The 13,583-nt window shown below is 41.0% G+C and overlaps 1 protein-coding gene across 5 annotated transcripts in view; it reads left to right on the plus strand.

The window, feature by feature from the left end:
- Positions 1 to 13,583, plus strand: part of LOC119850223 (amyloid beta precursor protein) — a 296,641-nt gene that overhangs the window by 66,466 nt on the left and 216,592 nt on the right. For all 5 annotated transcript variants that reach the window (XM_038388150.2, XM_038388151.2, XM_038388153.2 and 2 more), the window contains exon 2: positions 7,001 to 7,168. In XM_038388150.2, the coding sequence (XP_038244078.1) occupies positions 7,001 to 7,168 (168 nt within the window). The remainder of the gene's footprint in view (positions 1 to 7,000; positions 7,169 to 13,583) is intronic.

A 13,583-nucleotide genomic window follows, 5' to 3' on the forward strand; every position in this document is an offset into this window, starting at 1 on the left:
ACTCCATCTCATAAATGTGCATTAGGGAAGTTCATGATTGTTTTAGTGCCCTTATGAAGCATCATGCTTTTTTCATTTGTCTGACAAACTTGAAATTTAATATGCAGGCACATCTTTCACCTTGTCTTTGGCTTGTGGTGGGTAGGATTATTTTTACTGGCTAATCAAATTACTAAAACAAGTCATGAACATATTCTGCTTTCCGTATCTTGAACTGGCATGGCTAATTAACTCTTGACTACAATACATATGCAGTTAACACAGACATTATCAGTGTTGCTGAACTGTTCAGATCATAATCCTGAATATTTCAGATGTATAATTTTCAAAGTTAAACTCTGCTTTAACCTTAAGGAAGGGATGGATTTGTTTATTACAGTGGTTTCTGGCTGGCTAAGGGCTTGTCTAGAAGGAGCTGGCAGAGTACACTAAAGGGGTATGATATGTAAAGTGCTGTAATGTGTAGAGCTCTAATTGCACTGTGGAAAACCTGCTGGTGCTCTCTAAACAGTATTTAGCTCATGCTAACGACATGCACAGACTGGGTAGCTTTTAGAGTGCACCAACAGGGTCGTATCTGGGCTGGTAGAGTGCAGCTCCTTAGAGTGCTTTACAAATCACAACCGCTGGTGCGCTTTACAGTGCAATGTAGACAAGACCTAAGAGATGCTACTGAGCCTTTAAATTAACTTTTATGTTCTAAATATTTGGATCTGAAATAACATACTTGACCATTTCAGATCTTTGATTAAGAAACTACGTTAAACTGAGGTGGTTACCATCCATTTGCTTCCTGGTACCTTATTAACTACAAGCCTCTCATCTTTACTAGTAATTAGCAAATAGGTTTATCCTTTTGACTTTTCAATTTGATTTCAGTAAAATTTGCAGTTATACCATGAAAGCCTTTACAGGTAGCTGTTTTTCAACCAGACCGAGATTTCCTGTAGAACATGAATGGAAAACCCTTCCCTTTAAAATCGCATCCTCTAGTCTCTTAATCCAAGACTTTCTCATCTTCATCTTTTTTTTATATATGCTATGATATTCTTTTGTTTAGAACTAACTCTGCAGATAATACTATGGTGGTAACTTCTTGAAATGAAAGAAGTCTCTGGCTTTTACAGTGTTTTATACTGAAGGCTGGTATTCACTATGGGGAGATTGACACTGCTGCAATCAATGCAGAAGGGATCGATTTAGGGGGTCTAGTGAAGACACTAAATTGACAGCAAAGCGCTCTACAGTACTCCAGCTCTCCGAAAAGAGTAAGGGAAGTCAACCGGAGAGCGCCTCCTGTCAACACAGCATAATGAAGACATCAAGGTAATTCAACCTAAGCTACGTCGACTCCAGCTATGACAGGTTTCAGAGTAGCAGCCGTGTTAGTCTGTTCACATAGCTGGAGGAGCATAACTTAGGTCGACTTACCCCCATAGTGAAGACAAGCCCTAAGATGATGATCAAGAAGACTTTGAAATAATATTTTGTGTGTCTGTATGCGTGTGTGTGTGTGTGTGGTGGTGGAAGGAGGACGTGTGTGAAGTCTGTGGTTGGCTTTAGTAGTGTTAAGGAGATGTCTGCCGACTTGCTGACTTTTGAACAGAGACAATGATTGAGTGATGAAATGATCAAATCCTGGTTTTTTAACAGTTAAATTCTAGGATTGTACCCTTCTGAAGTATTCTCCTTCATTCCAGCCCCAAAATGATCATGTCATCTTTTAGGTTTTACAACTGTTTTTTTTTTTTTTCTCCTTTGAGAACATTAGAGTGAAAATACATTTTAGTATGCAGCCACTGGTGATTCATATTTTGTTAGATTCCAAGGCCAGAGGGACTATTGTGATCATCTAATGCAGTGGTTCTCACATTTTTTTTCGCGGACCACTTGAAAATTGCTGAGGCTTTCGGTGGACCACTTAATGATCTTTTCAAATGTTGTTTGTACCGTTAACTAACTGTTGTAACGTGCTTTGGATAAAAGCGCTATATAAAAAAACCCTTAATAATAATTACCTTTTTTTGTTCTACAAATAAAAGCACACAACTCGTATTTTAATATCAGTAGTCTTACCTTTCTAATGCGATCGATGTGCCTTCTCTCCCCTGCTGCGGCGGCCTCTGAGCTGGGGGCTGGGAAGGAGAGGAGGTCTCTCCCCTGCCATAGCAGCCACAGAGCTGAGGCTGAGAAAGAGGGCCATCTCTCCCCAACAGCTGCAGCTCTGGAGCTGGGGAAAGTTGTCTATTTATCTGGCCGTCGCAGCCCTGCACGTCCCAAATTCCCCCCCCACCCTCTCTCCTCACCCCACTGCTCTCTCCCACCAACCCCCTATTCTTCACATGGCCACCACCTCACCTTACATGTGCATCTTTTCCAGGGTCCTGGCTCCACTAATTAGGTGGGTGGCCCTTCATTCTCTTGTGTGCGGCCACCCAGGTGCACACCTTAGAGGGAACTATCCGTGGACCACCTGAATGAAGCTCACGGACCACTGGTCATCCATGGACTACGTTTTTGAGAATCTCTGATCTAGTCTGAGCTCCAGTATAACACACGCCATAGAACTTCCCCACAATAATTCCTAGAGCAGATCTTTTAGAAAAACATCCAAACTTGATTTAAAAATTATAAGTGATGAGAATCCACTGTGACTCCTGATAATTTGTTCCAATGGTTACTTACCCCTACCATTAAAAATGTGTACCTTATTTCCATTTTGTTTGTCTATCTTTGACTTCCAGCCATTGGATCGTATTACATCTTTCTCTGCTCGATTGAATAGCCCATTATTAAGTATTTGTTCCCCACTGAGAGATTTGTACTCAAATCACCCTTTAACCTTCTCTTTGTTAAGATAATTAGAGTGAGCTCCTTGAGTCTGTCACTGTAAGGCATATGTTCTAATGCCGTCACCATTTTCGTAGCTCTTTGAACCCTCTCCAATTTATCAACATCCTTCTTGAATTGTGGGCATCTGAACCGGACTTAGTCTTTCAGCTGTGGTCTCACCAGTGTCAAACACAGAGGTAAAATAACCTCACTCTTCCTACTTGAGATTCCCCTGTTTTATGCATCTCAGGGTCACGTTAGCTCTTTTGGCCACAGCGTCACTTTGGGAACTCATATTCAGCTGACTGTCCACCACAGTCTCCAAATCTTTTTCTGAGACATTCTTTCCCAGAATAGAGTCCTCTATTCTGTAGATATGGCCTACGTTCTTTGTGCCTAGATACATACATTTCCACTTAGTTGTATTAAAATGCATATTGTTTGCTTGTGCTCTGTTTACCAAATGATGTAGATCGCTCTGAATCAGTGACCTGTCCTTTTCATTATTTAACCACTCCTCCAATTTTTGTCTTATCTGCAAATTTGTCAGTAATGATTTTATGTTGTCTTAGGTTTCATAGTAGCAGCCGTGTTAGTCTGTATTCCCAAAAAGAAAAGGAGTACTTGTGGCACCTTAGAGACTAACAAATTTATTAGAGCATAAGCTTTCGTGAGCTACTGCTCACTTCATCGGATGCATTTGGTGGATGAAGTGAGCTGTAGCTCACGAAAGCTTATGCTCTAATAAATTTGTTAGTCTCTAAGGTGCCACAAGTACTCCTTTTCTTTTTATGTTGTCTTAAAGATCATTGATCAATATGTAAAATTGTGTAAGGCCCAAAAGCAACCCTGTGGGACCCCACTGGAAACGCACCTATTCAGTATGATACCCTGAGTAGAAAGTACATTTTGAGACCTATCAGTTTAGCCAGTTTTTAATCTATTTATTTAATTGTGGCCTTGTTAATTTAATATCATTCTAGTTTTTAATCAAAATGTCGTATGTGTAACCAGTCAAATGCCTTATTCATGTCTAAGAACATTAATCAGCACTATTACCTTTATCAACCAAACTGTGTTGTCACAACTAGAAAAATATCAAAGTTGAGTTTTACAAGATCTATTTTCATAAACCCATGTTGAGTTGCTTAATTATGTTACTCTCCTTTAATAATCAAGGCCCATATTAGCTCCTCCATGTCTTGTCAGGGATCGCTATCAGGCTAACAGACCTGTAATTACTCTGGTCATCCCGTTTACCTTTTTTAAAAATTGGAACGTTAGCTTTCTTGCAATTTTCTGGATCTTACCAAGTGCCCCAAGACTTATTGAAAATCAGCATTAATGCTCCAATGAGCTACTCAGCCAGCTCTTTTAAAAACTCTTGGATGCAAGTTATCAGGTTGTTGCGTCACTTTCATTTTACTGCTGCTTAAAAAGTTTTTGCCTTACCATGGCACTTTGCTGGCAAGGAAAGGTAATCTATTAATAGGGACCTAAATAACAGGAAAGTGAAATACACAAGATACTGATCAATTTCAGTGATGTTCAGAAATTGTTGTACACACTGAAGGCAGCATGGTCTAGCAAATAGCACACTAATCTGGGACTTGGAACCCCTAGGTTCTATTCTTTTCTCTGCCACTCACCTACTGGGAGATCTCTCTGTGACTCAGTTCCCCATCTGTAAAATGGGATGAATGATACTGAATTCCTTTGTAAAACACTTTGAAGATCGAGTAATGAAAAGCACTATGTGAGAGCTAGGTATTGTTGTTTGTTAACTTTTGGGGCCTCAGTTATAAGAATCTTGTCAATTCACCCTGCTTGGATAAACTATGTGAAACACAAAAACACCAAAGTGATTGGAGGGAGACTCAAAATGGTAAGGGGATGCAGTGGTGGGGAGAGTATTTGGAAATCTCTTCCTTCTTCCTAAAGCAAAAAGTTGGATCATAAAAGCTACTACTGTAGCACTTTAGAGCAGTTTTCCCAACCTTGTTCGGAGCTGCTTGTTAGGGAAAGCTCCTGGCAGGCTGGCCCGGTTTGTTACCTGCCGCGTCCGCAGCTTCTGCCGATCGCAGCTCCACTGGCTGCGGTTTGCTTGCATCCAGGCCAATGGAGCTGCGGGAAGCAAGCAGCTGGTACGTCCCTCAGCCCGTGCCGCTTCCCGCAGTCCCCCTTTGCCTGCAGCGGCGAACCGCAGCCAGTGGGAGCTGCAATTGGGCCGAACCGGTGGACACGGCAGGTAAAAAACCAGCCGGACCGTCAGGGGCTTTCCCTGCATCTACACTGGCTTAGAGGATCACATAGGTCTGTTTTCCTAACAGCCAGGTTTTTTTACTTTCCTGTACTGCTCCACAGAATAGAAATGACCATGTGATGCAAGTTATACCTTTTTATGTGAATGCAAGTGAGCTTGAGGGCAATGAAAACCTCCATTTGTATTTGTATATGAAAAACTTGGTTGCCTGAATCATAGCAACTGCAATATCATGAGTACATGAGTCTACCCCTAAATGTGAGGGCTGCGTGGGGGTGGGGGGCGAGAATCATGCATGCCTGATAGTGCAAATGTCTGATGTGATTCATAGATATTAAGGTCAGAAGGGACCATTTTGATCATCTAGTCTGACTTCCTGCATAATGCAGGCCACAGAATCTCACCCACCCACTCCTACGGTAAACCTCTCACCTATGTGATGTGATGGAAAGGACAGTGTGAGGGGCAGAAGGAAGGCTATCTTTGGCTTTTGCTACCGTGCTGGCCCAGAACTTTCATGGGAGATCTTTCTTCCATTTTGGGCTCAACCACTTGGTGTGTCTGGTTAATTTTTCAACCTCCTAATATTTAGAGTGCTGCTCAACACAGATGCTTAGATCCATCCGTATTCCTGCTGGAAGGTAATACCCTCTGATGCTGATGTTCAACATCTGTTTCCATTGCATTCTTGCCAGAGTTTGCTTTCAGTTAGTACATTGTGGTTAATGTATCTGCTGATTCTTTCATTTCAGACAACTGATTTATCTCCTGTCACATGGTTTCACTGCACAATCAGCATCTTGAGGGTGATTTCAGCTTTGAAGAAGTTCAATATTCAGTTACTTAAGGAGACAAGTTCTAGACAGAAGGATGTTTATAGAACATATGGCAGTCTCTGAAAGCACCGGTTTATAAGGCATTTAGAAATTCTTGGGGGTTCAAATGATATCTGAATGTAAGATGCATATATATAAATGGCCAAACAGAAACTTTCAGATTTTAAAGTTTTATGTAAATAGCCTATTAATATAATAATGACATTCATTACAGGAAAAATCATTTAAAAATGAGGGAATTTCTAAATAAAGCTCCACAGACCATCTTAAGTGTGCCCCAGTGAATTGTTATGGTATAACAACTTAAGGTTTTTGTTGTGGGTGTTTGTGTGTGTATCAAATAGAGGTCTACACATTACACATGTGACTCCCTTCAGCAATTACACAGGTATTTGGGGGGGTGGGTGTTATTAATTGTTGTTCGTCGTTTGTACTCTATTAACACCTAGATGCTTCAAGTAGATGGGGGGGGCCCATGGTACCATGCATTGTAAAGACATATTGGGCTTGCCCACAATAGGATAAAAAATGTATTTTTAAAATGTGTTAGGTAACACAGTTTTAAGTGTCTTGTGTAGTCCAGGTAAACTGTATTTTAGAAACTTCGGTGGGGAGTTGGGGTTCACATTGTATCGTACCAGCTAACACACATTTAAAATACGCCTTATCCTGTCTACAGAAGTGTTTAAAAAGTGTTAATTTAAATAGAGCTGGTTGAAAATTTCAGGTTGTTTTTGGGTTTTTTTAAATGAAAAAGGGGCCAAAGTTTTATGAAAACTTTCCCCATTTTTGATGAGCTGAAGTTAAAACATTGTGTTAACTACATATGTCTTTTATCCTAGTCTAGACAAGCTTATAGTGAATGTCAATGCCTGCCCCAAAGAGTTTTCAATTTAAAACCTCTCATGTCTTGAGTTTGTGTGTTGAATTACTCAAGAGATTTTTGTTTTAATCTCCCAAATCTCTGTGCATAGATTAGCAGAAATTGTTGATTCCAGTTCATTTGAACTGTTACCCACCTTGGATTGAAATTTCAATAATTAATAACAATGTTCTCCTCCTATTCCAGGTGCCTACTGATGGAAATGCTGGCTTGTTGGCAGAGCCCCAAATTGCCATGTTTTGTGGCAAACTCAATATGCATATGAATGTTCAGAATGGAAAATGGGAATCTGACCCCTCAGGGACCAAGACCTGCATTGGAACAAAAGAAGGAATTCTGCAGTATTGCCAGGAAGTAAGTTCCTAGTTTAACAGATAATTTAATGGTTTTTTTTCAGACACGTAAATAGAACTTTTGCTTAAGGGTTGAATCCACTAGGATCTTACTCTTCTCTCTTCCATTGCCTTGCCCTTTCATCCAGTTTTCATCTCTCCAAAGCCTGTCAACCCTGCTCCAAGCAGTGGCTGAAGAGGCTATTTGAGAGTAATGTAAGTCAATCCTCCTCCTGTTGCTAAGTGCATTCTCTGTTCAATGAACTAATTGTTTGCAAAGCTCTTTGAAGATTAAAATGCAGAAGAAGTGCTGTTTGTTAATATTAATATCTGAGTTCCTGCTAGGCATGTTTTGAGGGATTGAGTTCTGATAACCTTAATGACGTTGGAGCACTCCACAAATATACATCAGGTCAACCCACAGCTATTGATTTCTGTGGCACAATGAATCATTTGAGGATTTTTAGTAGAAAGCTTGCACTGCAAATGAGGTCACAACAATGATTTGGTGTATGAGAGCAGAAAACTTATTGTCCACTTGCTCAAGTCCTGTGAACAGATTGTGTATCTAATTTTGTTTTGTCCCCATGCTGTGATAATATGATAACCTTGCACCAGTGTGTGACAAGTGGAAGAGAAAATGTGGTTTCATGTCATGAAAGAAAAGATCACAGCTTGAGCTGTTGTTTTAATCCCTCTGCCTTCTCATCCAGACTTCCTTTTTTTAAACACAGGCCACTGCCTTCCAAAAAGAAAATATTTCAGAGCTGCTGTCTTACCCCCTAAATGTCACTCTCATTCTTGCAAAAATCCCTCTCTAAAAGCAAAATATTTCAGTATTGAATTGTCTTCAGTGCCCTGATCCATATCTACCGAACCAGTCAGGTGTCCTTTCTACTCCTTGCAGTGATTTTTCTTGGCATGTATTTTTTTTTATTCTGGCTTTTGGGTCACATATATAATTCTGCAAGGTGTTTTGGGTTTGGGATGTTTTTTTCTTGCAAATGTAATGCCATGGCAACAACGTTGATTTTTCTCTCTTAGTGCTCTCTTCTGTACCAAAATCAGTATTAAAATGATTCATGAAATTTGTTTAGATAACCTAACTATCCTCTATCAAGGCACCATGAATGATTTGGCTTTGAAAAGCATGAGCTTCGTATCTGTATTTTCAAAAGGCATCTTGTAGTCTTTTGTTGGCTTCCTTGGGACGTGTATATATCCAGTTTCTATATATAATGAAACTAGGAAAAGAAATTTAAAAAAACGAAAAAGGAAACAAAAGTCAGACAATGGAACTACATCAGATATTGCCCATTGGGATAAAAGTCAGTGGAAGTATTAAGACTTAAAAAAAAAAAATTAAAAAAAAAACCATAACTTTTTTAAAGCAGATAACAGAAGTAATACAATTAGGAAATTTCAAGGCATAACCCTGTAGTGGCCTGATGTTCTAGTTACCCATGCTAAAAGAGCTAATGAAAGGATTAAAAATAAAAAAATGGAAAGTGTAAGATAATAGGAATGAAAATAAACTGAATTTTGATGTCCAGCATGATAAAATATGTCCAAGGAAACTTTTAATTTAAAAACAACTGGAAGACAAACTTAAAGGGGGAAAAAATTATCCAGAAATGCATATTTCTCCTGGAGAACAGAATTACTCCAGACAGTAATGGATAACAAAATGTAGCCTTGTGCTTAGTGTCTGGAGAAACAGGGGGCCACGCTATACTGTATGTTTCAGAATCCTGTGTGTATTACTTGCTACACCTATCACATGCCCTATAAGAGGTAAATTTAAATCCAGAGTGCCCTCATGGCTAGCATTCTGGTCCCAGGGACTAGGTAATTGGACTGTAAGAACTCGGCTCTCAGGAGTAGTGGGGATACCAACTAGAAAATTTGCATCCTGAATGTGTGTGTAGAGATCCCATGGCAGAGCAGTGCCTGGACCCTGTTCAGACTCTGGAGGCTTAATTAAGTGTTTGGATCCTCTAACAGCAGTCTGGTGAGTGTCTAAAAGTGCGGGTTCAACTAGTTCTAAGACAAGGCCATACATTAAACACCAGGCTTCTGTTGGATACTAAGTAACACTTCAGTACTTTAATTTCTAGATCGTATTTCATGTCTATGACACTGTCCAAACTTGCCTGTGAATGTTTTGGGAGGGTATCCTATCATGACCAGGAGTAGGCTGAATTGGAAGCGGTTTCTCTGCTGAGAATCTCAATTGTGGGTGGGGGAAGAGAAAGGTAAAGTGACTTGCCCAGGTTGTTGCAGCAGATCAGTAGGTTAGCCAAGAATAGAACCCTGGTCTCCTTAGCTCCAGACTGGTGTCTTATCCCGGGACTATGTTACCTCCTATCCTAATCCCAAATCCCCTCTAGCTCCAGCAGTGGTAGACTGGTTATGGGAGGCAGCTGGTGGTTCCCTTGCCTCATATGAGCATGGTGATGGTAGGGATAATAAATGCTGACACTTGAGAAAATAGTGGAGGGGAATATAAGCCTTGCCTTCTTCAAAAGTGGGGCAAGTTAGGCTTTCCATTTGCCTCCGAGAAGTCATCTGCTGGCTGTTCCACCCCGTTCCACTTCTTTCCTTATAAAGTGGCAGACTATTACTTGGTAGTGGAGGAAGGATGAGCAAGGGAGAAGGAAAAGCACCAGGCCGAGTCACTGAGATACTGTCCATGACCTAGATGTGCAACAGAGAGGAAGGTTTCATATAGCTCCTGCTACCTCAGTGTTGTATACTACCCTGGTAGCTGACAGGTGCATGGGTGCAAATCTTGGAGTGGGAGGCCAACGTATTCTTTACAATTTTAGAGCTGGTCCAAAGTTTTAAATACTTTTTAATTAAAGTGTAGCTACTTTTTTAAAAAAAAAATCTTGACAAATATAATGAAAATTTTTTAAAAAATAATGAAATTTATCACCTGTTCTCAACATTTTTATTAAAACAATTGAGCAAATGATTATAGTTGATAAAATGGAAACTAACAGTTTACTAGAAAACCAACTCAGTCTAGTGAAAAGAGAAATGGGAAGCTCAGATAAAAAGAATTGATATAACAGAGAAATCTGAAGAGACGTGATAGTAAATATAGAAATGTAAGCTAGACTCACTGTTCATCTCCTGTCTAGAAGCCTTTATTTCCTGACACTCCAATGTTCATTGTTTCCCTGAGGAGGAGACTTATAGGTGAGATTCTCTTTCTTTTGTCCCTTTTTCCTTCTGCTGATTAAATAGCAAGGCACTACTGCAAATCAGACATGGGAACTGGCACACTTTCAGTTTTCCTGTTAGCAGGGAAGCAATAAAGCATCAAGGCTGAGATGTGGTACATTTTACATATGAACTGTGCTCCAACTAATAATATCATCTCCGTTCAGAGTCCTTTTGCCAAATGAAACCTTCTCCTTTTTTCTCTCTGTTGCCCATGCTTCTCTCCTACCTAATGAACTGATGCACTTTTGTGGTGTGTCTTCCACCAGTGTAGATGGAGATTAATTCTATCTTCTTTGTCAATCACACTGGTGGTAACCAGTCTTGGATATACTGTTTGTGGTCAGTTCCATCTTCTCTTGGCATACAGGCAGCTTCCCCAGATGTTCTCCTGCCTCATTATGAGTAGCTGATCCTGGTACCTCTCTGCTGAGGCACCATCTTTCTTCCAGGTCTCAAGAGAGATTTGGAGTGACATAATGCAGATGAGGGCAAAGGAAATTTCCTATGGAAAAAGCTGTCCCTCAGGTGCTGCTCCCCTGAAGTCTTCAGAAGCAGGTCTGTTCTGCCCATGCTCCCTCTTCCTTTCTGCTCATGCTGTGATCTTGCTGTGGTAGCTCCATGCCAGGCCCAAGCATGAATGTGAGTGGCTAAAATCTAGATGAACACGCTCTACTAAAGTAGGTCACCAAAGGTTCAGTGGAACAGCTTACAAGTCCTTCTAGATACCCAAGAAGGTGACTTACAAAGAGAACCTCGGTGTCAGGCAGGAGTTTGCAAGATACATGTTGAAGTAGGGCTCCCTCCTCTCCTTGTCTCCTCATCTAGGAGTGGCAGCTGGGATCAAGGGGGCCTGTGTGCCTTCCTATTTTCCTTCATAAAGGAATCTTTGATTTCTCCTCCAAAAGAACTTCTCAAAAGCTCTCCCCCTCCTCAGCGAGTGGCTTCTTGGCCCCATCTTTCATTGTCTTCTCTGACCCAGGAGCAGGAAAAAAAATCTCATCCTTCATTTCCCTCCTGTTAGATACGGAGTGCCCTGGAGAGGGTGAGTTAGTGGGTTGGTCCAGATAAGAGTATGTCTTGGGTCCCTTCTGCTACCTATTTTCTATTCTTGACACAACTCGAGGGAGGATCACCCCAGAACAATGTTACTGTGTTCTCCCACATAACAAAATCTCTTCTCTCTCAGGTAGAACAGAGTCTTCAAGGATGAGATGGGGAGATAGCTGATTTTGCCTAGGAGGCAACTAGTGATCTGTTTGTTGGGCAGATGGGGACAATGAGCTGTGCCTGTCCTTTCTCAGTACCCACCTTGCCCAAAACCTCTTCAGGCTCTGCAGCTGTACTCCAGCATCCATAGTTTCTAGCTGTGCAATCCAAAAATGGGCTGGGGGCTTCCCATTTTAATCTCCCAGACCTCCCTCTGAAGACTGATTTTGTTCTTTCATGACCATCTGGATGGGAAGGTGGAAGGGGCTGTTAATTGCCCATTTGAACTGCGGAACACTCAGCTTGCTCCTTGCCTCCTACACCTCTTAAGCAACCGTCTAGTAGTTCACAGGACCAAGAAGACACAGCTGCCTGTATTTCCATACGAAGGAACCACTTGGAACGCCACATGGCTGTCAGTGAAAGAAGATGTGTGGGCAGGAAGCATCTTAAAAACCCCCAAAGGACTCAAGAATAGAGAGGACACTGGGGAAGGGAATTGCATTCAGGGGTGTGTTTGTTTTCTCCATAGATTTGTAATTCTGGTATGCTTTTTAAGAGTAAAGTAAGGTGTGGTTACACGTGTGTTTTAAGAAATTTCTTTGTGAGCCTTGTGTACTTTGTTTAAACAGAATCTCGAGTGCCCATGAGGGTCGACCTCTAGAGAGGGCTTGCCTTAATTACGAGGGGGGCTGGAAAGGTCAGCACTGGTGTCAGGGATGAAAGAAGTTGGACTTGCAGGGTCCTACATCCCAAGGAAGGGGTCTCAGACAGGGAATCTGAAACCTGAAGCTTGCCTGAAAGGCCAGAATGAGAGAGAGTATAGATTGCTAACACTGTGCAGAACCAGGTGGCTTGAGCGCCTGTGGGATCGCAAGACTGGTAATCCTCTACTAGAGGAGACTCAGCAAGGGTTGTAACCAGATGCCCTAAGTTTGGCGGGGGGTGCATCATGGCAGGAATGACAGTTTGGTTGACTTTGGCATCTAACATAAAGGTGGCAGGAGGGAAAAGGGTGAGGGTTGCAGAGGCAGAAAGAGGAATTAAAACAACAAGGAAGTGTACACCTCTTTCTAAATATGTTGATTTTTCTGTCTTATCTTTTTAGAGTGTGAGCTTTTAGGGACCGTTGGGGTTGTTTTATATTTGGGCAGCACTTACAGTTCGGTAACACCTTAAACGTGCTAATTCCTATTTATGAGGAAATGGAAGATGCTTGGATGATAAGTAAAGTCAATTAAACTGTGTGTGTTAATTTTTCTATGTCATTTCAACACAGAACTACAGTACATTGTGCAGGTTTGAGAGTGGAGAGAGATGTCGTTCTCTCATCTCTTTTGGGGCAGTGTAGCATAACCACATTTCTTTGAGAGTTAGCAGAGGAAGCTGGTTTCAGAGTAGCAGCCGTGTTAGTCTGTATTCGCAAAAAGAAAAGGAGTACTTGTGGCACCTTAGAGACTAACAAATTTATTAGAGCATAAGCTTTCGTGAGCTACGGCTCACTTCATCGGATGCATTTGGAGAAAGCTGGTTACTCTTCCCGTATCAATGATTTATTGCAAAGTTTTTAATTTTCTTGCATCTTAGTGGAATGAGACACATTTGCAGAAGTGTAAATAATCAGTTACATCTGTTATCAGTAAACAATTTATCTACTACAAATAATTTCCTCACTGCCATATAACAGCACCCTTATTGGGTATGGGCTTCATCTGCAGTTAATCTGCAATCAGAGTGCTATAAGCAGTAGAACTGTACTGTATCAAAATGAATTAATGTAAGATGGATGGTAATACCTGTACAAGTGCCAGAATAGTTAATGTTGTGGACATAGAAACTGCCATATTAGATTGGCTGTTAGTTCCTCTAGTTCTGTCTCTGACACCATGTAGGACCAGTAGCTTCATAGGAATGCTCAAAAAAATCCTGCAGTAGATAGTTATGGAATAACCTGTCCACAGGTTAAGCTTCTTCCTAAACTCCATTAATTAAAGTTTTGG

The sequence above is a fragment of the Dermochelys coriacea genome, chromosome 1, assembly GCF_009764565.3.
Source record: "Dermochelys coriacea isolate rDerCor1 chromosome 1, rDerCor1.pri.v4, whole genome shotgun sequence".
Taxonomy (NCBI): Eukaryota; Metazoa; Chordata; order Testudines; family Dermochelyidae; genus Dermochelys; species Dermochelys coriacea.